The following is a 23,999-nucleotide window of genomic DNA, read 5'->3' on the forward strand; positions in this document are numbered from 1 at the left end:
TTCAAAATCTTCACTTCTGTGTCATGTACATTTCATGTAAATTCTGACTGAGATTTTGAAAACAAGTGAAAGAAAACACTTTCATATTATTCTGTGCATCAAAATAGGAAATGCTAAAAATAGATGCAGAAGTTGAACGCTAATGCATTGTGGAAACATAGGTTCAGCTCTTATAAATATTATTTTAACCTTCTGCAATTTCATCAAATTCCTAAAACACCTTGAATTTAAGAAAACATTACAATGCAAGGCAAACATCATTGCAGTGGCACCGAGTTAACAGGAGCAAATATTAACATTCACTGTTCTTTGTGATCTGTGTGAGATATGACTCAAGCATTGACCTATTCTGCTCATTAATGTCAGATAACATTTAAGATACTGATACTGACTGGCAGATGTAAAGGAATGTCAATTGTATTTTCATTTGTTTCAGAATAAAAGACAACAGACCAAAGGCAATTGGTGATTTAGAACATATATTTTTGTCAGGGAAGCAGTGCATAAAATTCATGAAGCTTACCAGGCAACTTGAGTACATTTACCAGCTGTCAGGTTAACTAGCTAACTCTGCATTTAAATTCTGAGAGGATAAACTAATTTTTTGATGATCAAATGTGCTATGATCCCGATATGTGTGAAAGGATGGTTCAATCGTGAGCTGACAAACTCAGCTGTGGTCTGTGAAGTGATAGGTAAACGCCAAGCACCTTCACACAATATTTACACATCAGCCATTACTGCAAGTGATTTAAAGACATGTCATCTGTCAGCACTCTTATGCGATTACACGGGAGGATCCATTTAGGGAAAAGCATATACAAATAATAGCCTAGAGCAAAGAGTTAAAAATGGCATCATGTAAGAATAAATATCTACAATTATATAAATAGTAGAGTCAGATTTGTCCTGATATAATCATGGCACACATTTAATTTAATAGTTTAAACATTCCTGTTGGCTAATTTGTGAGTATTGTTTGGTACCATACCTGGTGAGGCTGAGAACCTGACCACCTGCTGTAAGATGGAGCACTGGATGTCTTGGTGGTTGATGCTCTCTGTAATTAAAGAAAGCTCAATTTAATAAAGACAGAGTGAAACCTAGCATACAATTGTGAAATATTTTTTTCCATATTTATGATGACTCAGCTTCTTGACAAATACCCTAGTGCTATTCTTCTGAACACTGAGTAAATCAAATTTTTAATAAAGCGAAATTGCCTGGAGATTGCTATACAATTGTTGTGACATGTCGTATCTTGTCTTTTGTGCTCGTCTACCTTCCCAATGTATTATCCCTTAAGCCTTGCAGCTTCAATCTACAATGCTACATAATTTCAACCAAACACTGCAATTAATTTGTTTGGACAAAATACAATGACCAGTTAAATCACATTACTGGTGTATATTGTTTAAGCAATGTACTTATATCATTAACAGAAACTGCAAAATATTGTGGATTCTGGCAATGTGCAGTACAAACAGAAAATTCAAGAAATTCTCATCAAGTCAGGCAGCATCTGTGGAGAGAAATAAAGTGAATGCTTCAGGTCGACAACCTGGAACGTAGTATAAATGAATCAGGGTTTCAGCAATTAAGGAAGAGGCAAGGAAGGAAGAGGGAGCTAAAAGAAAATGGCAAGAGTGATTTAATTGGTGAATGACTGGGGGAAGAAAGCAGAGGCACAAGTGGAGGTAAGGACAAGAACTGTGACCCTGGGGGGAGGGGGGCCATCAAGATCACTGGTAGCATGTGGAGCAGCATCAAAGGTCAGCGGTAGGCTACAAAGGGAGGGAGTGTTGGTGGTGACCATCACTGCAACCTCTAGGGGGCAAGCGTAGCGCATCACAGGGGGCATCAATAAGGTGTATCTTCAAGTCTCAGGGGAGGGAGGAGAGATGAAGGCAAAATTCAATCTACTGCATTTCCATGAGTCGCGTGGGAATAGGTTGTCAGGGTAGTGCAAGGTAAGAGGAGGGAACTGGTGTTCCACCATGAGCTGTGTTCCCTGCCATCACTTGTCATTCTCTAGATGTGCGATGCCACTAGAAAACAGACCTTGGTAGGGCAGAGTCAGTGTCGGTTTGATGGTCAAAAGTACAGGACCCACGTCTGCTGGACACCAGCGCTTTGAAAGGAAAAAAATACATGAATCAAGCCCTTGCACACTCAGGTACATTTAATTTGTAAACATTTCATTATCTATTTCCTTTGCATGTGAAGTGAAGGCACTTAGCAGGCAAATACTGTTCAAAGACCATTTACTTCATTACACTGGTCCGAGTAAGTTGAACACTGGTATCTCAATGATGCAGAAGTAATGAGAATGCTGACGAAAAATGACCCACTACTTGTGACACCTACAAGGGTGCTGCCATGTATTATAACTGAGTTTAGTGAGTACAATGATATGTTTTATGGTTGGCGTAGGTCCAGGATGGCAAAGGGGTTGCAGTGCCTTGGGCACTTCCTTTTGATGTAAAAGTGCCGGTACAGAGCAGGCAATGAAGCAATGTGCCAGATGTTGAGGAACTCAGGGAATGGGAGCAATCTTCTAAGGAGGAGCAGGATAATGGGGAGGAGAGAGTTCTCTTTATCTAAGATAGAGCTCAGGTGTGTCATGGGCTACAAGCCAGACAGGAGCTGACCCAGTTCCCGTTGAGGACAGTCTAGTGCAGCAAAGCATCATGGATGTAAAATAATCATTGGTCTCATACCACCATTGGGTTTGCTTTGTGGGAGGGCAGGTGAAGCAACTGACAGCCTCCATTCCTTTTGCTTCTGCTCATATTTTCTCACTGTAAATGAAAGGTGTGGTTTGGAATTGTCCATTGCCTGTATTTCCCCATTGAACAATGACAGGATATGGTTCACTATTGGGCATTCAGGACAGTGTATGGGGTGGTTTAGAAAGAGGTTTGGACAAGAGGTAGGTAAGGTCAGATAACTACGTGGCCTGGTGGTCAAAAAGCAACCAGGATGAGCATGGGCAAGGAGAGCCATGCATGCTAGCTGTATGTTGTGAACAACATGGCTTCATGGCTGCTATACCATTACTTTGACAGTGAACAACAAATTTCTGACGCTTGTCCAAATGCAAGTGACCTTTTAAAGATGTATAGCTGCCAGGGATGCCTGTTTTTTGACAGATATCCATATTTTTGAATGGTGAGTTGTTGGATTTAGAATCGTGTGAGAGGGGCACCATAAGGACAGGGAAGGTAGTTCATGAGATGAGTTTGGTCAGATAATAATAAGGATCTTATTTGTCTTCAAGAAAAACCCCTTTGTGTAGCTGGATAAAACTGACCCTTAGCCAAAAAATAGTGTAAGGTTCAGTCCCTAATCTCCTGTCCATAATTAATGTTCTTACCTATATTTGGGGCACCAGCAAATTTACATACCAAGCATTAGGTCTCTTCAGCTAAGTCATTGATACAAATATGGACATGGACTGCTTCAGTCTCTGAGAAGATGTGAATGACACTGAATAATGTGCAAATATCAGTGAATGTTCCCATTTCTGACCTTATGATGGAGAAAAGGTCAGTGGCAAAATGGCTGTAGATCCTGGGAGCCAGCTCATTACCCTGAGGAACATCTGCAGAGACGTCCTGGAGCTGAGGTGATCGATCCCCAGCAACCATAATCATCTTCCTATGTGCAAGGAATGACGTCAACCAGCAGAGAGTTTGCACTCTCATTTCCATTGATTTCAATTTTGCTAGGACTCCTTGACAACTTGATTTTCCTGCTCCTCAGATGCTGCCTGACCTGCTGTGCTTTTCCAGCACCACTCTAATTTTAAGTCCTTGACACCACACTTAGTCAAGTGTGGTCTTGATGTCAAAGGCAGTCACTATCACCTCACCTCTAGAAATAAGCTCTTTTGTCCATGCTTGATCCAAGGCTGTAATGAGGTCAGGAGCTGAGTGGCCCTGATGGAACCCAAAGTGGGTGTCACTGAGCAGATTACTGCTGAGCCGAAGCTGCTTGATAGCACTAATGATAACTGGGAGATAGTGAGGATTGTAGATGCTGGAAAGTCAGAGTTGAGAAAGTATGGAGCTGGAAAAAGCACAGCAGGTCAAGCAGCATCAGAGGAGCAAGAGAGTCAACATTTCGGGCAGGACCCTTCATCAGGGCTGCTGAAATCTTGACTCTCCTGCTCCTCTGATTCTGCTTGACCTGCTGTGCCTTTTCCAGCTCTACATTTTATCAGTGCTGGTGATGACACCTTTCATCACATTCCTGGTGACCAAGAGTAGAGTGATGAGTGGGAATTGATCAGGTGGGATTTGTCCTGCTTTTATGGACAGGCCATACCTGAGTAATTTTCCCCGTCATCAGCGACTTCTAGAGTGCAGGACCTCTGTACAATAGCCAGAATATTATGACGGCACCTATCCTTTGCAGTATACAGTGTCTTCAGCCATTCCCTGATATCCCATGGAGTGAATCGTATTAACTGTAGATCAGTGTCTGTAATGCTGTTGACTTCAAGGGGACTCAGCACTCATTCCTGAAGTTTGTTGCAAATGCTTCAGTCATGTCTTTTGCACTGATGCACTGTCCTACCTTATCATTGAGGGTGGGGATATTTGTGGAGTTAACTGTCCACCGCCATTCACCACTGAGTGACTGGATTTCAGAGCTTCGGTCTGGTCCACTAGGTGTACGATTGCTTAGCCCTGCCTATTGCAAGCTGAGTATGCTGTTTGGCATTGAAATGTTTTAGCTTCGCCAGTTGATAGCTGAATATTAAATATGCATGGTAATGCTGCTGACATGCCTTCCTGCACTCTGCATTGGTTGCTGGGCCAACAGGTCACAGCTTGTGGTTGAATGAAGTTCTGCTGCTGCTGATGGTCCACAATGCCTCATGAGTTAAGTTGCTACATCTGCTCACAATGTATCTCATTTAGGTAAATGGTAGTTGTCTTTTCAAAGATGGGGATTTGAACATTAGGGGCCACATTTTAAAGGTGAGAGGAGAGAGATTTAAAAAATACACGAGACAAATATTTTACACACAGAGTGGTTCACATGTGGAATGAACTTCCTGAGAAAGGGATGGATGTGGGTACAATTACAATGTTTAAAGGACATTTGGATAGATACATGAATAGGAAAGCATTGGAGGGATATGGGCCAGGAGCAGAACTGGTTTAGTTTGGGATTATGTTCAGCTTGGACTGATTTCTGTTTCTGTGATGTATGACTCTAAGACACAGGGTTTCCTTACTATGAATATGGAGCTTATTCTGCACAACACCATGCTGTGGTCATTTCTGCCAATAACATCACAGACAGACGCACCAGTTACAGGTTGGTTGGGGAGGATGAATTCAAGTAAGTTTTTCCCTATTGCTAGTACCCTCACAACTATGGCCTTTATGATTCAGTGAGAGTGGTGAATGATGGTATAATCAAGTCACTCTTGGTGATGGATACTAACTCAAGTCCCCCATTCTTTGTCCTTACATTCCTCGGTTCTTCTTCCAATTGGTGCTCAACATGATGGAGAATTGAGAAAGCAATACATGGTAATCAGCATTGGGATTCTTCACCTCTGTTTGACCTAATGTTGAGACTCCATGGATTCTGACAGTGAATATGTGGATTCACAAGGAAAAATCAATTGTATACCACTGTCCCAACACCACGTCAAGGCATACACAGGGATGGTGATGTAATGGCCACATTGTCCAAATGGTATAATTCTGTGAGGATATTGCTTGACTCATCTGTGGGACAGCTCTCCCAATTTTGGCACAGCCACTTACATGTTAGTGTGGAGGACCTTGGCTGTGTTTTTTTTGGCTGACAGAACTTGGCTGTGTTTTTTTTGTACGAGAACACTGAAATCGCTGTGAATGCCAACTTTTACAAGTTTCATTTTTGAAAAATATTCTGCTTTTCTCTTCTGTTGTGGGGTTTTGTAAGTTGACATTCGGCATCGAGGTCAATATTAAGTCTTGAGTTTGCAGATCAGGTAAGGGAAGTAGATCCCCCAAAGGGCAATCAACAACTGATCTTTGGTTACCATGAGATTTGCTTTTAATTCCAGATTTATTAATCTCAAATTTCTGCCATGAAGGGACTCAAGCCCATGTCTCATATTATTAAATTGGAAAGGGTGCAGAAAAGATATACAAGGATGTTACCGGGACTTGAGTTTATAAGGAGAGGCTGAATAGGCTGGGATGTTTTTCTCTGGAGCTTACAAGGAGGTTGACGAATGACCTTATAGAGGTTTATGAAAACGTGAGGGTCATAGATAAGGTGACAAACAAGGGTCATTTCCCTCAGGTAGGGGGATTCAAAACTAGATTGCATATTTCTAAGGTGAGAGGAGAAAGATTTAAAAGGGGCCTGAAGCACAAACTTTTCACACAGAGGGTGGTTCATATTTGGAATGAACTGCTAGAGAATGTCATAGATGCCGGTATAATTACATTTAAAAGACCTTTAGACAGGTACATGAAATGGAAAGGTTTGGAGAAATATGGGCCAAACACAGGCAAAATGGGACCAGTTTAGTTTGGGAAACTTGGTCAAGACGGATGAGTTCAACCAAAGGGTCTGTTTCTGTTCTGCATAGTTCGATGATTCTAGAATACTAGAACAGTGACACTACAACAACGCCACTCCCCCCACAGCTAAAGGAAATAATCTCTCAGCGGCCGCATGATCAGAACCTACACAACAACATCATGTCCTAATCTTCTAATCTCCGGAGTATAAATTCAATATACTCAGCCTCTCATCATAGGGCAGCCCTTTTGTCCCAGGAGCCATACGCTGTACTGCCTCAAATGCAGATAGGTCCTTCCTTAGCTAACAAAGTTACCTAGTATTCCAGATGTGGTTTCACTAAAGCCCTATACAACAGGAGAAATACTTATCTTATTTCATCTCCTTGCAATAAAGCCCAACAAATCAATTACCTGTCTAATTGTTTACTATACTTGCATGCTAATTTTCTGTCATTAAAAAAAAACAATGCGCTATGCAGACTGGAAATCAGATATAAAAACAAAGCAGTCAACGGGTCAAGCTACATCTGTGAAGCGGAACAGTTAATGTTTCAGTTCAGTGTCTTTCATCGAACCTTTTACATGGTGCTAACTTGGTGAGTGTCTTGTATGAGTGCACTGAAGTCGCTCTGAATACCAACATTTGCAAGCTTTACCTTCGAAAAACATTCTGCTTTTTTCTTCTGTTGCGCACATGAATATTTATAAGTTAAATGGTTAATGCTTATTGGGAGTTCAGATGTCAAATGTTGACACCTGAAAATAAAGTGAGCAATAGATGGGCCAACAGTGGTCAGGCTTTCAGTCTATGAAGTATTGGAAATAGAAAGACAGAGCTGCAACTGGTGAGTTCAGTTGAGTGGAGAAGACTAGGATTCCCCAGTAACCTCTGGGGGTGGGAATGTGGGAAGGAGGACAGACCCTGGTCAAAGGGATTCATTTCATGACACTTTAGTTAAAGATTTATCTTCAAGGCTGTGAGGAGAAAATAGGTCCTTTTTGATAGTACTCAGTTCAGAAATAGTCTGAAAAATGAGGGAAGCATCTTTTGAGGGTCATTCAATGCTACATCCCGGTAAAAAGGAAGTGGTGAATGACTGTGCACCATTTCCTATAAAGACTGCTCTCCGTGGAGAGGATGCTGAAGTTGACAGCGTGGGGCTAATGGTTTCAGTAAAACATTAAAATGTGTTGCCTTTTCTTTACTTAGGGCATTTGTTGCCTAGTAAGTGATATATCATCAATGTTGCTTTTCATTTGTTTATCACAGTAAAAGCCTTAAAACTTTAAATCTTGTCATGCAATTCCTTTCAATCAGTCACTGGGAATTCAAATATCCTTTCAAAAATGATCAGTCTTTACAGGGATCATATCACTTCTGACCACCAAAATGAAAAACAGTCTCTCACATTATACATAACTCTTCAGGTTATTGTTGACTCACTTAACCTGTCAAAATCTTTTTGCAGCCTGTTTATGTGCCCCTCAGAGCTTACATTCCCAGTGGGTTATGCATTCTCTGCAAACTTTGATACATTACTCTCAGCCTCTGAATCTAAGTCATTAGCATAGATTGTAAATAGCTGAGGTCCCAACATTTATGCTTATGGAGGTTTACTACTTACAGCCATACAAACTTAAAACTACCCTGTTTATCCCTTCCTTTTTCTCCTTGTCTTCTAACCATGGTAGTTTATTATTTCCAACCCCACGAGCCTGCAATTAATCATGTGCACGACATTTTGTTGTCATGAATTCTTCATGGAAATCAAAATATACTGTATGGAGAGATTTCTTTTCATATACCATACTATTAAGATCCTCAAATTATCGTTAGTAAATATGTTAAACCTAACTTTCCTTCCATAAATTTGGACTTGACTTTGTCTTGTTATACTATGAAGTTTGAAAGATACTGCTTAGACTTACATAACACTAAGTCTTGGTGAGGATGATGATAAATTTTTAAAATATACACATTAAAAAACTGCAATAAAGCAGTAGAAAATAACTGTTTCCTGTTGCTCCCAAAATTCTGGGCTTCAACTTTGAACCAGTATAACTGCCAATAAGTTCATGCTTACAGTTTTATTCAGAGGTGAGATCTTTTTAACCAAACAAAAATCAACTTTGGAGAAAAGCCTCAGACACAGTATGACCCACAGTGGGTTATTTCTGAAGGAAATTGCTCAAAATGCTAAAATGTTTTTCACTACAATGAGAAAAAAAGTACTCACTATATCAAGCCTCAATGTAAAAGTTCATTAAACTCTAGATGGAGCAATTTGTTCACTTCAAATTGCAGCCTGTGAGGATTAATGAAAAGAATTCCGGCAGTTTCACATTTACTCTTTCAAATGGTTGCACTCCAACTACACGGAATATATACAAGCTGCTGGAACATAATACTCCACTGTACAGATTCTTGTACACTCCTGCAAATTTTAAATTTATTTTGTCCAGCAACATTAAATCAAATATATGCGAAAGTGTCTCAATTGCTTCAGAATGGATGTTAATATGCACTCTGAGGGGCAATATCAAGAGTCTGACTAGTGACTCTCAGCACATAAAATCCCAAAAGAAATTTGCGTTATGAGAATCTTACTGACATGCCATTATATTGAGGAGATTTTAAGCTTAGTGCAGGGTTAGCATTTGTATTGCTAAGTCAAGAGGTTAACTGTTCAAGCACCACTCCCAGACTTGAATAGGGTGTAGATTGGCACTTCAGTTGAGTCTTTCGGGAATGTTGTATTGTTAGAGGCAGTGAGTGTGAGGTTGATCTGACTACCATACCTTTTCTGGAAACAGGAAAATGTTGAAAAAAACACTCCCAGCAACAGATGATGCCCATTCTGATTTTTGGGCGGACCTTGAATTAAGGCAAGAGAAACATTGACTTCAGAAATATGTCAAGGTATGTGTCTATGGTAGCTGTAGTGTTCTGCAATCCCAAACAGCAAGCAGAATAATGAAGACAGCTTGCCTCTTGTATTTAAATGAGGCCTGATCCCAAATATCAGGATTGCATGTTGCAAATCTGAAATCAACTTTATGAATTGGACTGTTTACATATACTAAAATATCATTCATCATAAGATTATAACACCGCATGAATCACTCAAAGGCTTTTTCTGCGATGCTAATAGTAAAATTGAAATGCATCTGAAAGTTTCCAATTCAGCTTAAATTCCCATATTTGCAAAAATCTACATGAACTGTAAAAACAGCCATGCAGGGTAATAAAATGTGCGGCAACACAACATAAATTGCTCTCCATGTTCATTCTTGATTATCTAGTTATTATGTTGAATTTCCAATGAAACGTTGAGTAAGTGATAAAGAAATGCAAAGAACTACTAATACTGTGAGTTTTGCAGCTGCCAACCTAGTTTATGTTAAGAGAAATAGTCTCCAGCTAGTACAATTTTCATGATTAGTCATCTTGTTGTGTTTGTGTTATCTTTTCAGTTAGGATCAACTCTTTACGATTTAAAATATTCCTGAAGCCAAGTTTGCTTTAAAAAGCTTCTTAAGCATACATAAAGCATGAAGAGATTAGCCACAACGTCTGTCCTTACTGTCACATGTATAGTTAGCAATAGAATTATTTGCTTTATAGTAAAATATCTATACTTTGTAATTCAGCCAAGAAAGTGTTTCCTTCATTTAACCATACAATGAAATAACATCATTCTCCCAACTGCACAGCTGCTAATTCAATTGACTTTACTCCATAATGTATGTTATTTCAATTAAAAAAGACCTTCAAAATTTCTTTTAAGGATTTTGTGGACACATTATATGACAAAGAACTGCCTAGACACCTAAATAAAAAACTAACAGGGCCGACTTTGTATGACACGCAGCAGGCTGCAGACGAATAACTCATGAAAACACGTATGCAATTTCTGACTGATGTTTAGTCAGCATGAAAGCAACACATGCCATGGCCTCAGTATGTTTCAAAGTCTTTTGCAGGGAGCCAAAGACCTTTTGAATTGTAGACATTATCGTACTGTATGAGAGACAGCAAGGTCCCACAAACAGCAATGAGACAGTGAACCTGACAACCCTAACATTACTTGAAGAACAAACACTTGCCATTGTACTAGCAAGCGGCCCCAGGCTCTTCTTCGAATATTTTCATGGGATCTTTTACTTGTGCCCAAGAAAGTAAACAGGGCTTCGGTCCAACATCCCATCTGAAAATCTGCGCTTCAGCCCTGCACTCAACCAATATTTGGCACTTATGTTCTGGGATGGACTCGAACTTACAAGACTCCGTTTCAGAAGGACAGGGCACCACTGAGCCAAGGCTGGCACCCACCAACTGTCAATATTAGATTAGTTCACAATACAGTTTGTCAAGTTCAAACAGAAACAGTTTTCACTGTCATATTCTTCAAGCTGTGAGCTTATGAAACTTCATGCAGAAACATAAAATATACTGAAAAGAAGGCCAAAAGGTCTCCAAATTGGGTTTCTCAATTCTTGGATGTGTGAGTCCCAATTCGTGGGTGTGGGAGTTACAATTGCCTGCTCCTGTTGAGATGGAGGTTAACATGCAAAATTCTCATATACGTCTTGTCTAAATGATGCTGCTGCTGTCTGGGTGGGCCCTCAGTATGGCTCATTGCTTCTGAATGTGATGGCAGCTAAATCATGGAAACCAGCAGAAAGCTTTTCATGAGCTTGACTTATGTGACCTGGTTACAGAAAACTGGAGCATGAGACACAATTTGTTTGAGGTTCATCATGGAGGAAAATGGCTGACAGTGTAAACAATATGTAAAATATTTTATTTTTGAATATATATTTTTAGTTACCTCTATTCCTCAACAGTACTTACCTTTTCTCTTATTTTAATACTACTTACAAATTTTCAAAACATTCTTTCTAGCATAATGTATAAATCATCGATGCACATGTGAACAGAAGAAGCCCAGGAAAAGGAACTGAGGTCACAGACCCCAACAGATTGCCCATAACTCCGACTCTTGCTCCTTTATCCTTTCTAACCAGATTTTAATCAAATATGTTACCCTCTCCCTAATTATATAGCTGCCTCAAAAGTCCATGTAAAACAACACGTCTATTGTATTAATCCACCTACCATATTGTTGCCTCTTCAAAAATCTTTATCCGGTTTGCCAGGTATGCAGCTGTTCATTGGTGGAGAACAAATGTTTCCAATCACTCAAATGTCTCTTGGTCACACTACATTGTTTCAAACCTTTCCCAGATACTGAATTGAAAAGGGAACGTAATTTCATGGTAAATCCTCTTGGCTCTCTCAAATCTCCCAAAATGAACCTCAGTGTCTCCAAGCAAGTGTGAGGTTTATTCAACTTCCTTCTTGTTTCGGGAGAGACAGTAGAAATCTGAGTCTACACACTTGAGTACTGTTGTTGACTTCTGCGGAGCCTTTGTTCTTCATTGTCAGATTCCACATTTATAGAGTCATACAGTACAGGCGACACGGTGGCACAGTGGTTAGCACTGCTGCCTCACAGCACCAGGTTCGATTCCAGCCTCGGGTGACTGTGTGGAGTTTGCATATTCTCCCCGTGTCTGCTTGGGTTTCCTCCGGGTGCTCTGGTATCCTCCCACAGTCCAAAGATGTGCAGCTCAGGTGAGTTGGCCATGTTAAATTGCCTATAGTGTTAGGTGCATTAATCAGAGGGAAATGGGTCTGGGTGGGTTACTCTTCAGAGAGTCAGAGGGGCCTGTTTCCACCCTGTAGAGAAACTAATCAGCAACAGACCCTTCGGTCCAACCAGGCCACACCGACCATGATCGCAAACTAAACTAGCTGCACCTGCCTGTTCCTGGCCCCTATCCCTTCAAACCTTTCTTAATCATGTACTTACCCAAATGTCTTTTAAACGTCGTAACTGTGGCCACATCCACCACCTCTTCAGGAAGCTCATTCCACATGCGAGCCAGCCTGTGTGTAAAAGAAATTGGCCCTCATGTCTTTTTTAAAATCTCTCACCGCTTGCCTTAGTAATATGCCCCCTGGTCTTGTAATCTCCCACCCCTCCCAAGGGAAAATACACCTTCCATTAACCTTAGAGGAGAAAGTGAGGTCTGCAGATGCTGGAGATCAGAGTTGAAAATATGTTGCTGGAAAAGCGCAGCAGGTCAGGCAGCATCCAAGGAACAGGAAATTCGACGTTTCGGGCATAAGCCCTTCTTCAGGAATGAGGAAAGTGTGTTCAGCAGGCTAAGATAAAAGGTAGGGAGGAGGGACTTGGGGGAGGGGCGATGGAGATGTGATAGGTGGAAGGAGGTCAAGGTGAGGGTGATAGGCCGGAGTGGGGTGGGGGCGGAGAGGTCAGGAAGGAGATTGCAGGTTAGGAAGGCGGTGCTGAGTTCGAGGGATTCGACTGAGACAATGTGGGGGGAGGGGAAATGAGGAAACTGGAGAAATCTGAGTTCATCCCTTGTGGTTGGAGGGTTCCCAGGCGGAAGATGCGGTGCTCCTCCTCCAGCCGTCGTGTTGTTATGTTCTGGCGATGGAGGAGTCCAAGGATCTGAATGTCCTTGGTGGAGTGGGAGGGGGAGTTAAAGTGTTGAGCCACGGGGTGGTTGGGTTGGTTGGTCCGGGTGTCCCAGAGGTGTTCTCTGAAACGTTCCACAAGTAGGTGGCATGTCACTCCAATATAGAGGAAGCCACATCGGGTGCAGTGGATGCAATAGATGATGTGTGTGGAGGTACAGGTGAATTTGTGGCAGATATGGAAGGATCCCTTGGGGCCTTGGAGAGAAGTGAGTGTGGAGGTGTGGGCGCAAGTTTTGCATTTCTTGCGGTTGCAGGGGAAGGTGCCGGGAGTGCAGGTTGGGTTGGTGGGGGGTGTGGACCTGACGAGGGAGTCACGGTGCGAATGGTCTTTTCGGAACGCTGATAGGGGAGGGGAGGGAAATATATCCCTGGTGGTGGGGTCCGTTTGGATGTGGCGGAATTGACGGCGGATGATACGCTGTATATGGAGGTTGATGGGGTGGTAGGTGAGAACCAGTGGGGTTCTGTCTTGGTGGTGGTTGGACGGGTGGGGCTCAAGGGCGGAGGTGCGGGAAGTGGAGGAGATGCGGTGGAGGGCATCGTCAATCACGTCTGGGGGGAGTCTGCGGTCCTTGAAGAAGGAGGCCATCTGGGCTGTATGATATTGGAACTGGTCCTCCTGGGAGCAGATGCAGCGGAGACGAAGGAATTGGGAATATGGGATGGCATTTTTACAGGGGGCAGGGTGAGAGGAGGTGTAGTCTAGGTAGCTGTGGGAAGCAGTCAGTTTATAGTAGATGTCCGTGTTGATTCGGTCGCCCGAGATAGAAATGGAAAGGTCTAGGAAGGGGAGGGAGGAGTCTGAGACGGTCCAGGTGAATTTGAGGTCGGGGTGGAAGGTGTTGGTAAAGTGGATGAACTGTTCAACCTCCTCGTGGGAGCACGAGGCAGCGCCGCTACAGTCATCGATGTAGCGGAGGAAAAAGTGGGGGGTGGTGCCAGTGTAGTTGCGGAAGATGGACTATTCCACATATCCTACGAAGAGGCAGGCATAGCTGGGGCCCATGCGGGTGCCCATGGCAACTCCTTTGGTTTGGAGGAAATGGGAGGATTGGAAAGAGAAGTTGTTCAGAGTGAGGACCAGTTCAGTCAGTCGAAGGAGGGTGTCAGTGGAAGGGTACTGGTTGGTGCGGCAGGAAAGGAAGAAGCGGAGGGCTTTGAGTCCTTCGTGATGGGGGATGGAGGTGTACAGGGACTGGATGTCCATGGTGAAGATAAGGCGTTGGGGACCGGGGAAGCTAAAATCAGGGAGGAGGTGGAGGGCATGGGTGGTGTCCTGAATGTAGTTGGGGAGTTCTTGGACTAAGGGCGACAGGACCGTGTCGAGGTATGCAGAGATGAGTTCGGTGGGGCAGGAGCAGGCTGAGACAATGGGTCGGCTGGGGCAGTCAGATTTGTGGATTTTGGGCAGGAGGTAGAAACGAGCGGTGCAGGGTTGTGGGACTGTGAGGTTGGAGGCGATGGATGGGAGATCCCCTGAGGTGATGAGGTTATGGTCCGTAGGCAGGTGCTGAGGAAGGAGATGTGGCTGTGGTAGCGAGTCTGTTTGAGAACGTGGCTGAAGAGCTTCTGTGCAGAGGAGATGACCTGGGGGGTGCAGTGAGAGAGGGACTCACTGAAATCCTTGTAGATGGAGGAAGAGAGCTTCTTCAAGGAAGGCATCCTTGCAAGATCTTCAAGGAAGCCTCCTTTTTCAAGGAACGCAGATTCCCCCCAGACGTTATCGATGATGCCCTCCACCACATCTCCTCCACGTCCCGCTCCTCCGCCCATGAGCCCCGCCCCTCCAACCGCCACCAGAACAGAACCTCACTGGTTCTCACCTACCACCCCACCAACCTCCATATACAGCGTATCATCTGCCGTCATTTCCGCCACCTCCAAGTGGACCCCACCACCAGGGATATATTTCCCTCCCCTCCCCTATCAGCGTTCCGAAAAGACCATTCGCTCCGTGACTCCCTCGTCAGGTCCACACCCCCCACCAACCCAACCTCCACTCCCGACACCTTCCCCTGCAACCGCAAGAAATGCAAAACTTGCGCCCACACCTCCTCCCTTACTTCTCTCCAAAGCCCCAAGAGATCCTTCCATATCCGCCACAAATTCATCTGCACCTCCACACACATCATCTATTGCATCCGCTGCACCCGATGTGGCCTCCACTATATTGGGGAGACGGGCCGCCTACTTGCGGGACGTTTCAGAGAACACCTCTGGGACACCCGGACCAACCAACCCAACCACCCCGTGGCTCAACACTTTAACTCCCCCTCCCACTCCACCAAGGACATGCAGATCCTTGGACTCCTCCATCGCCAGACCATAACAACACGGCGGTTGGAGGAAGAGCGCCTCATCTTCCGCCTGGGAACCCTCCAACCACAAGGGATGAACTCAGATTTCTCCAGTTTCCTCATTTCCCCTCCCCACACCTTGTCTCAGTCGAATCCCTCGAACTCAGCACCGCCTTCCTAACCTGCAATCTCCTTCCTGACCTCTCCGCCCCCACCCCACTCCGGCCTATCACCCTCACCTTGACCTCCTTCCACCTATCACATCTCCATCGCCCCTCCCCCAAGTCCCTCCTCCCTACTTTTTATCTTAGCCTGCTGGACACATTTTCCTCAGTCCTGAAGAAGGGTGTATGCCCGAAACGTCAAATTTCCTGTTCCTTGGATGCTGCCTGACCTGCTGTGCTTTTCCAGCATCAAATTTTCAGCTTCCATTAACCTTACCCTAATCCCACATTATTTTATAACCCTCTGTCAGGACACTTCTCAAATGGCTCCAGTGAAAAATGTCCTGACCTATCCAGCCTTTCTTTATAACTTGAACCTTCCATACCCAGCAACCCTCTGGTAAATCTCTTATGACCCCTATCTATCTTAATATCTCTAATACATTTGACACCATGAAAGAGTTCTTTCCTGTGCTATGAGTGAGACCTAGAATTCAAGGAGGTTACACTGTCAGCCACTTTCCTCCATGGTGTACATCTTAGTGCGTCTTCCTGCCCAAACCTCAAACAAATTGTGTCTCCTGCTCCAGTTTTCTCTGACTAGGTCACATAAGTCAAACCCATGAAGAGTTTTCTGCTGGCTTTTTCAATTTAGCTAGCATCCTTTTCATGTTTCTGCCTATGTCATCCAGCACCAGAATCGACTGGCCCGTCCATTCACACTTCCTCCCGGATATTTTCTGGTGCTTTTCTCTTCAGGGTGCTTTTTGGGCTTAGATCTCTTTCCCGGTGCTGACTCCTGCCCCTCTCTACTGCATGCAAGTCTCGGTCTTTACAAGTTGGCTGGCATCAAATTTACGAACAGACCAGCACCACTACCTGAAGGCATGCTAAGGTGTGCTCCTGTTCAGTGACGCTGGCATAACGGCATCACCAGAATGTTTGGCACTAAGTAACCATTCTCCAAGCTGTGCATGGATTCAGGGTGCTCTCAGTAGCCTATAGTCTTAGGGCCGTGAGCTATTATTGTTGCTTCTCCAGATATTCCTGCTGGGGTTAAACATTTTGATATTTATAAAGGTTTATAAAGGTTACAAAACCTGGCTCCAGGCTTTCTTAGCAATGTGCGCTCAGCAAAGGACAATTATTAATTACCATTTCCTTTGTTCAACAGATACCTATATTTACTATAAAGTGATAGCACTCTTGTGGTAGCTGCTGTTAATGATCAAGATTAGCAAGTAGGAGATTTGTATAAATTTGTAATTACCAGTTATAATCAATTTTAACATCCTTCAATTTCTCCAACAAACCTATTCTTTTTCCCCCCCTGTGCACAGTTGATGCTATTAGTGGCTGTAGCTTTGAGGAATTAGAGAGCTTGTACAGTATAAAGGAGCTGAACTAACATTATTGAAGGCAATTGTCAATTTGGTTATCTTTTGGTTCAACAGTATATAATTATGAATATAACTTTATCACAATGTCAAGCTCAATAAAGTCTTCTGAAGCTGTTTTCTTAATGCACCGAGCAGTCAACATTGAAAGAGAAATGTTGAAATAAAAGGGACAGAGCAGTGTCAAAATTCTTGGGACTGGGACACGTCTGGCTAAGCACATCAAAGCCTTCACATTTAGACTGAAAGGTGACTGAATCCTCTCCAGTCATCAGAATTATAGTAATATTTGAGAGTTAAAACTGTACAGCTGTTGTTTTTTCAAAGAAACTCTTGTCTCTCTTTGATCTTGAACTTAAAGATCCTGCTGGATTCAGTTACTAATCCATTCCCTGGTACATGTTACAGTTCTCAAAGTCTTTCACAGGGACCGCCTACCGAGGGAGGACAAGGCACAGATGCTGAGCAAAGGAACAGCAGATTGTTGGTGAGTGATCCATCTCATCTGATTCACCTCCCAATAAGACCATAACGTGTAGGTGCAGTAGGAGACCATTTAGACCATTGAGTTTGTTAAGCCATTTCATAAGATCATGACTGATCTGATATTCCTCAGCTCCACTTTCCTGCCTTTGCCGTCTAACCTTAGATGACCATAATCATTAAAAATCTGTCCCTACAGCTGTCTGTGGTAACGATTTCCACAGATTCACTACCCGCCGAGAGAAGAGATTCCTTCTCTTCGCTGTCTTGTATGGGCAACCTGTTCCTCTGAAATTTCTCTGAGGTCCTAGTCTCTCCTACAAGGGGAGACATCCTTTCCAAATCTATCCTGTCAATTCCGCCGAGGACCTTGATGTTTACATGAAGTTTCCTCTCATTCTGCTAAATTCTAATGAGTACAGGTCCAACCTACTCAACCTCACCTCATAATGCAGTCCTTCCCCACTCAGAATCGAGCAAGTGAGCCTTCTCTGGCCTGCCTCCAATACCAGTACATCTTTCCTTAGATGAGGGGGCCAAAACAGTATTCCAGCTGTTGTCTGACTAGTTCCTTGTTTTAACAAGATCTCCATATTTTTCTACTCCATTCCATTTGCCTTTCCTGTTACCTGCTGAATTTGTATGCTAACATTTTTGTCACTTGTGCTTAAGAACCCCCAAATCCCTATGTGCTGTAGCTTTCTGCAATCATTCTCCTTACACTTTTCCATATCACATTCAACCCTCATTAATTGTTGTAAAAACCCACCTGATTTACTAATGCTCTTAATCCAAACACTTTGTTTTGTATTTGTTAGCCAATCCTTTATTCATACTTAATACAACCCTCAATACCATAGATTTACAACTTATTAAGTACCCTAGTGTATGGTACCTTATCAAAAGCCTTGTAAAAATCCAAATATGTCACATACACCGTTTCCTCTTTAACTGTCTTGCTTGCTGCTTCCTCCAAGAAATCCAATAAATTTACCAGGCACGATTTCCCCTTTGTGAAGCTACACTGAATCTGCTTGATTATATATGTTTGGAAATCAATGCAAAGGAAGATTGCCTGTGGTTTTTGATAGATGGTGGATTCACTCCATAACCATTTGCAACTTCAGTAAGTTGTATTCAGAACCAATGTTCCTTAATTTATGTCCCCTGATATGGTATGCTTCATGGTCCAATTGAGAAATCTCTGGATAGAAAGCAAGTGTGAAACTCCTGTGATTGTAAAGTGACCATCTGAACTCGATGTCATCAGCTGCTACTGGGCTGTTGCAGACTGCACTCTCAAGCTCTAAGTTTTAGAGTGCACACTGTACTCCAAAAGTTAACTCTGTTCCTCTCTCCACAGATGCTGCCAGATGTGCTGGGTTTCTCCAGCAGTTTCTTTACTTGTTTCCGGGGAATAGGAAGTTTAAATATGATGGGTCTCCATGTAGGGGACTGGTGATTGGGGGGAGATGAGCTGTCAGGGTAGTGCAAGGCAAAAGGAGGGTGGAAGTTTGGAAGGAGGGGACGGGGGAATGGCATCCAGGTGGAATGTGATGGTATCCATGAGAGCACCGTTCGTTACCACCATTTGTCTTTCTCAGTCCTCAATGTTCTTGACATTGTCCTTGGAAGAATCTTGGGACCAGGCCCAGAGGCTCAATGTTATTTTGATGGGTGAAAGCATAGAATGCACATCTGCTGGAGGCTAGCACATTGATGGGGAAAATACAATGAAACAGACAATTGCAAGTATCAGCTCTACTTAATTTGCAATAATTACATCATCTGTGTGCCATGCATGCAGAGTCAGTGTGCTTAGGGTTCAAATGCTGCTCGAAGGTAGTTTGCACCATGCCAATGATGCTTGCAAATTGAACATTGATATCTGAATGATGCAGAGGGTAAGCCGCAATGATTGAAAAAGAGGCAAGTCCTTTCTGAAGGTGACCCGTAACTTGTGACACCTGCAAGAGCGCTGTGGGAGGCAGAGGCCATTGCTTTCAGTGTGCTTAATCATGGTTTGTCCAAAAGCAATAAGGAGTTCCATAACTGACGTGGATCTGAGATGGGAAAGGGTTTGGAGTGCAGCCTTTTTGATGAAATCCGTTGGTTACTCAGCTGGCGTGGCACCTTCACCAAGTTGGTGCCCGTACTGAGGCTGAAGCTGAATGAATGGTGTAGGCACGACCCCATTATCGGGGTGCTGAATGTCTCGTTGTGTTGAGGAGGGTGTGCAGCCCTCAGCTGCATGGGGTGCTCCCAATGACACTGCTGAGAGCTAAGCACCTCTCCCACTTCTTACGTTCCCAATGGGGACCACGAGACCTGTGCCCATAGGATGGTGGTCACTATGGCTACCTTCCTAAAAGGTTAATGGCAGGAGGACAAAGGCCAACAACAAGCCCAAGAGGCAGCAGCAGGCCACTGTGGAGGAGGATGATCCAGCCCAGGGAGATGCCAGGTCTGCAGTGACTCTCCGGATGTTGGCACAGGATGTATTGATCCTGACTGTAGTTCCCAGGGATGAGCAAAGCACAGTGTTGGCGGTGGCTCCATGTACACCCTGTCCCCTCCTGGTGGCTGTGGAAGTGACAGCCATTTTGAACCGCTCTGTGACCGGCCACCTCAAGGGAGTGCTTGGTGACCTATGTAGGATCTCTCAGGCATGCTCCCACAAAATGCATCAGGACGATGACTGATTCCATGTGTGTGAGATCACACCGATTCATGCTGTTCCCTGTATGGTGGGATCAGTGCTGCAGCCAGGGCTGCAAGATTCAGGAATGTAGCTGGTATCCCCTGGGTGGAGGGAACCATTGGCTGCACCCGTATGGCACTGCAAGTGGCGTATCATAAAACTGTGGAATTCAGCAACAGGATTGGGGCCCGCTCAGTGAATGGTCTGGGGATGTTTGGTCTGATGTGGTCACTTTTGCCACTTCCCGGAGCTGTGTGTGCCCATTACCCTGGCAGTTGGCATGACTCCTAGAGCCTGGAGCACTCTTGTGTACCTGGTGCGATCGAGGGTTCAGGTGTCTTACACACATCTGGTCACTGAGGGAAAAGATGACCCAGTATGGCCATAGCTCATGCTAATGTTGTGCAAACCCCTGACTGATGCAGAGCTTAGATACACTGCTGCTGCCTTCACCTCAATCAGGGCCGTGGTGGAGCAAGATGATTGGGCTGTAGAAGATGTGGTTGTGTTATTGTAACCCATCAATGGGACCCTCCAATAAAGTCTAGACACAGTGTGCTGCATTATCCTGGCCTGTTGTCCTTTGCACCACTGCAGCAGGCAATGAGGCAATGTGATAGATGCTGAGGAGCTGGAGGAAACCAGAGCATTCTTCCAAGGACAATGTCAACAACACTGGGCATGAGGAAGCTCTTCTTTTCCAATAGAGAGCTCAGCTGTGTCAGGTGCTGCCATCAAGATAGGACTTGACCAATACCTGGTTCCAGATCATCGCTCTGTCTAGATGCTCCAGGGAAAAAAAAATCCCAGCCTTTTCAGTCTCTTCCTAAACCTCAAACCTTCCAGTTCCAGCAATAGTTTTGGCAATCTTTTCTGCACTTTGTCAAGTTTAACAACATCCTTCCAACAGAAGGGTGACCAGAATTGTACACAGTATTCCAAAAGTGGCTTCACCAATGTCCTGTGCAGCTGTAAAATGGCTCCTAACTCCTATAATCTGTGGGCGAACGTGAGGAGTGCAGATGCTGGAGATTAGAGTCAAGAGTGTGGTGCTGGAAAAGCACAGCAGGTCAGGCAGCATCAGAGGAGCAGTAGAATTGACATTTTGGGCAAAAGCCCTTCATCAGGCATTGATTCTCCTGCTCCTCGGATGTTGCCTGACCTGCTCCTAAACTCAGTGCACTGTCTAATAAACGCAAGTGTACCAAATGCCTTCTTCACCATCCTGTCTAGCTGCTACTCCATTTTCAAGGAACCCCTAGGTCTCTTAGGTTGGCAACATTCCCCAGGGCCCTACCATTAATGGTATAAGTCCTGCCCTGGCTTGCCTTACCAAACCAAAATGCAGCACCTCTCATTTATTTAATTTAAACTCCATCTGCTACTCCTTGGCCCGCTGGCTCATCTAATCAAGGACACGTTGTACTCGGAGATAATCTTCACTGTCCACTACACCACCTATTTTTTCTCAAATAACTCCACAGAGGACGGTATCCCATCACCAAGACACCCTTTATTTACACATGGAGAATCCTTGACACTGCTCCAGCTCCCTCAGAGCCAGCTCTCAGAGAAAACAGAATATCTGACAGTCCTATTTCTATCTATCTGCCTGGGCTCCCTGATTGGACCAGATTAACAGCCCCAGTCAGGGAACCCATATTCTATGTGATCCACCTGGTTGACCTCATTATAATCAATACAGTGTCATCTGAAAGCTTACTAACTATGCCTCCTATGTTCACATCCAAATCATTTATGTAAATGACAAAAAGCAGTGGGCCCACCACTGATTCATGTGGCGTACTGCTGGTCACAGGCCTCTAGTCCAAAAAACATCACTCCATTACCATCCACTGTCTCTATCTTCAAGACAACCTTTTATCCAATTGGCTAGCTCCCACTGGATCCCACATGTGATCTTGCAAGACATATGTGTCAATTCAACACAGTTAGTAGGGTAGACAAAGAGAGTAGAAATCTTTGCCAATGCAGTGGGGCAAAGAAACCTCACAGGTTGAGACAATACCCAGCAATCAAAACTGAATGTTTTTTATTGTAAAACAATAGGAAATTTTCAGAAAATGTGCTGAAGTAGGTCACTGCTACAGCAAAGCAAAACACCAAAGAAATATTTATGTAAAGGGGTAGAACAATTAGCCTGCAAACCCAAAGTTGTCCTTGAGGAAATGAGTGACTCAGACCAAAATGACCTTTATATCAACGGGTATCTCACAAAGTTCAAATTCAATTTGGGAGTAAAAATTAGAATATTTTCCAGCAGTGAGCCTTGCTTGCCAACACACTGTTCACAACAAACAGATGTTCATTGAATTGACCGTGGGCATCACAATATTAACAGCATTCTACAAGCAATTTCCCAACCTAGGAGACAGGAAATGCTCAAACAAAACTTGTATTTGCTTCACAACCAAGAAATCTTACAACTTTGTAAAAAGTTAGGCATTGACCTCAATCTCATCCCAAAGTGGAAAGGGGCTTAAACAAAACAAAAGTCAAGGAACATCCAGTAGAATGCAAACAAAAAGCAGAACCCCCTGAGGTTAATTATATTGGATATTTGTTCTGTATCTTCAGTCAGTTGGAAAACTGTGACCACACTAGTTTGGAAGAAATATTTTCCATTAGCTGTCAATGCAGAAGACAGTTCAGATCCAAGTGCCAACAAACTTTGAGGAGAAAGTGAATAAAAGTAGCAACAATGAAAAATATACCCCAATCAAGACAAGTAAAGCATCTGCAATTTAGACTGCAACATAACATATTGAGCAACCGGTTATGAAAAATACAACTCTACATTAGATGCTGCAAAAGGGTTGAGTTCAAGAAGAATATCTGAGCTCACTATCTTCCAAAGAACATAACAGACATCACACCAAGGGGAAAATATTCCCAGGTAACACAACTGAGGAAGTGAACAAGTGAATTCAAGAACTGAAGGTGAACAAGAAAACTCAGAAAGCTAATGTACTAGTTCGAATAAAAATTCTGCCTACTTGAGCATAGGATTGGGAAAATAAATCCACTGATAGAAACTGAAGATGTGGTGCATACGATTCTGTGGTAGTTACCACGAGGGGACAAACAATGTGCAAAGATTCAAAATATTGCAAAGGGAAAATTACCTGTAGTATCAGGCCCAGTGATTAAACGTCTTCCAGATCATATTACTACCAGACTGCCATGCAGACAATCCACAACAACTATCTTTTGTCCATTAAACATCTATTCTTCCAAGTCTGAAACAATTACATTCAGGTTAGTGAAAGCTCCAGAATATCTGAAACTGTAAAGTCAAGGTCTTGGGGGAAGACAGGGAAGGGCGTTAAAAGTCAGCATTAGACAATGTAAAACAGGGAGAAATTATTAGTGGGAAATGCTTCATGTGGGTCTGAAAACGTTAGCACTTGATTAAATGTAATAATCCACAGTGATTATTGTAGAAGGACAGTGAAGCAGTTTCTTGTGAGAGACGTCCTAACCGTGCAGGCAATAAATAGTTGCAGAGAAGTAAAACTTGCATCTTGTTTAGTCTACAAGACTTTCTTAACAGACCAGAAGGAGGCTCCTCTTGCACACTCCAGACCACATAAACCTCTAAAGAACCAACACACTAATAAAATGTGGATAGGTGGCACACACATAAAATATCAGGAGATAGGCAGATCTACTCCTTAATCGTGCAATTACTATTGCATGACCAATCAACCATTGCAAAACAAAAGTCCAGAATTCCCAAAACCTTCTGAAAATGCAATTTCAGACATTGTACACAATTACTTTGCCTTCTTTGGGTATGACAGTGTAGTGGCAATGCTACTCA

General features: G+C 43.5%; 1 protein-coding gene across 6 annotated transcripts in view; it reads right to left on the reverse strand.

The window, feature by feature from the left end:
- Positions 1 to 23,999, reverse strand: part of rbms3 (RNA binding motif, single stranded interacting protein) — a 1,363,226-nt gene that overhangs the window by 1,073,804 nt on the left and 265,423 nt on the right. For all 6 annotated transcript variants that reach the window (XM_060824630.1, XM_060824631.1, XM_060824632.1 and 3 more), the window contains exon 3: positions 992 to 1,060. In XM_060824630.1, the coding sequence (XP_060680613.1) occupies positions 992 to 1,060 (69 nt within the window). The remainder of the gene's footprint in view (positions 1 to 991; positions 1,061 to 23,999) is intronic.

Source organism: Hemiscyllium ocellatum, chromosome 5 (assembly GCF_020745735.1).
Source record: "Hemiscyllium ocellatum isolate sHemOce1 chromosome 5, sHemOce1.pat.X.cur, whole genome shotgun sequence".
Lineage (NCBI taxonomy): Eukaryota > Metazoa > Chordata > Chondrichthyes > Orectolobiformes > Hemiscylliidae > Hemiscyllium > Hemiscyllium ocellatum.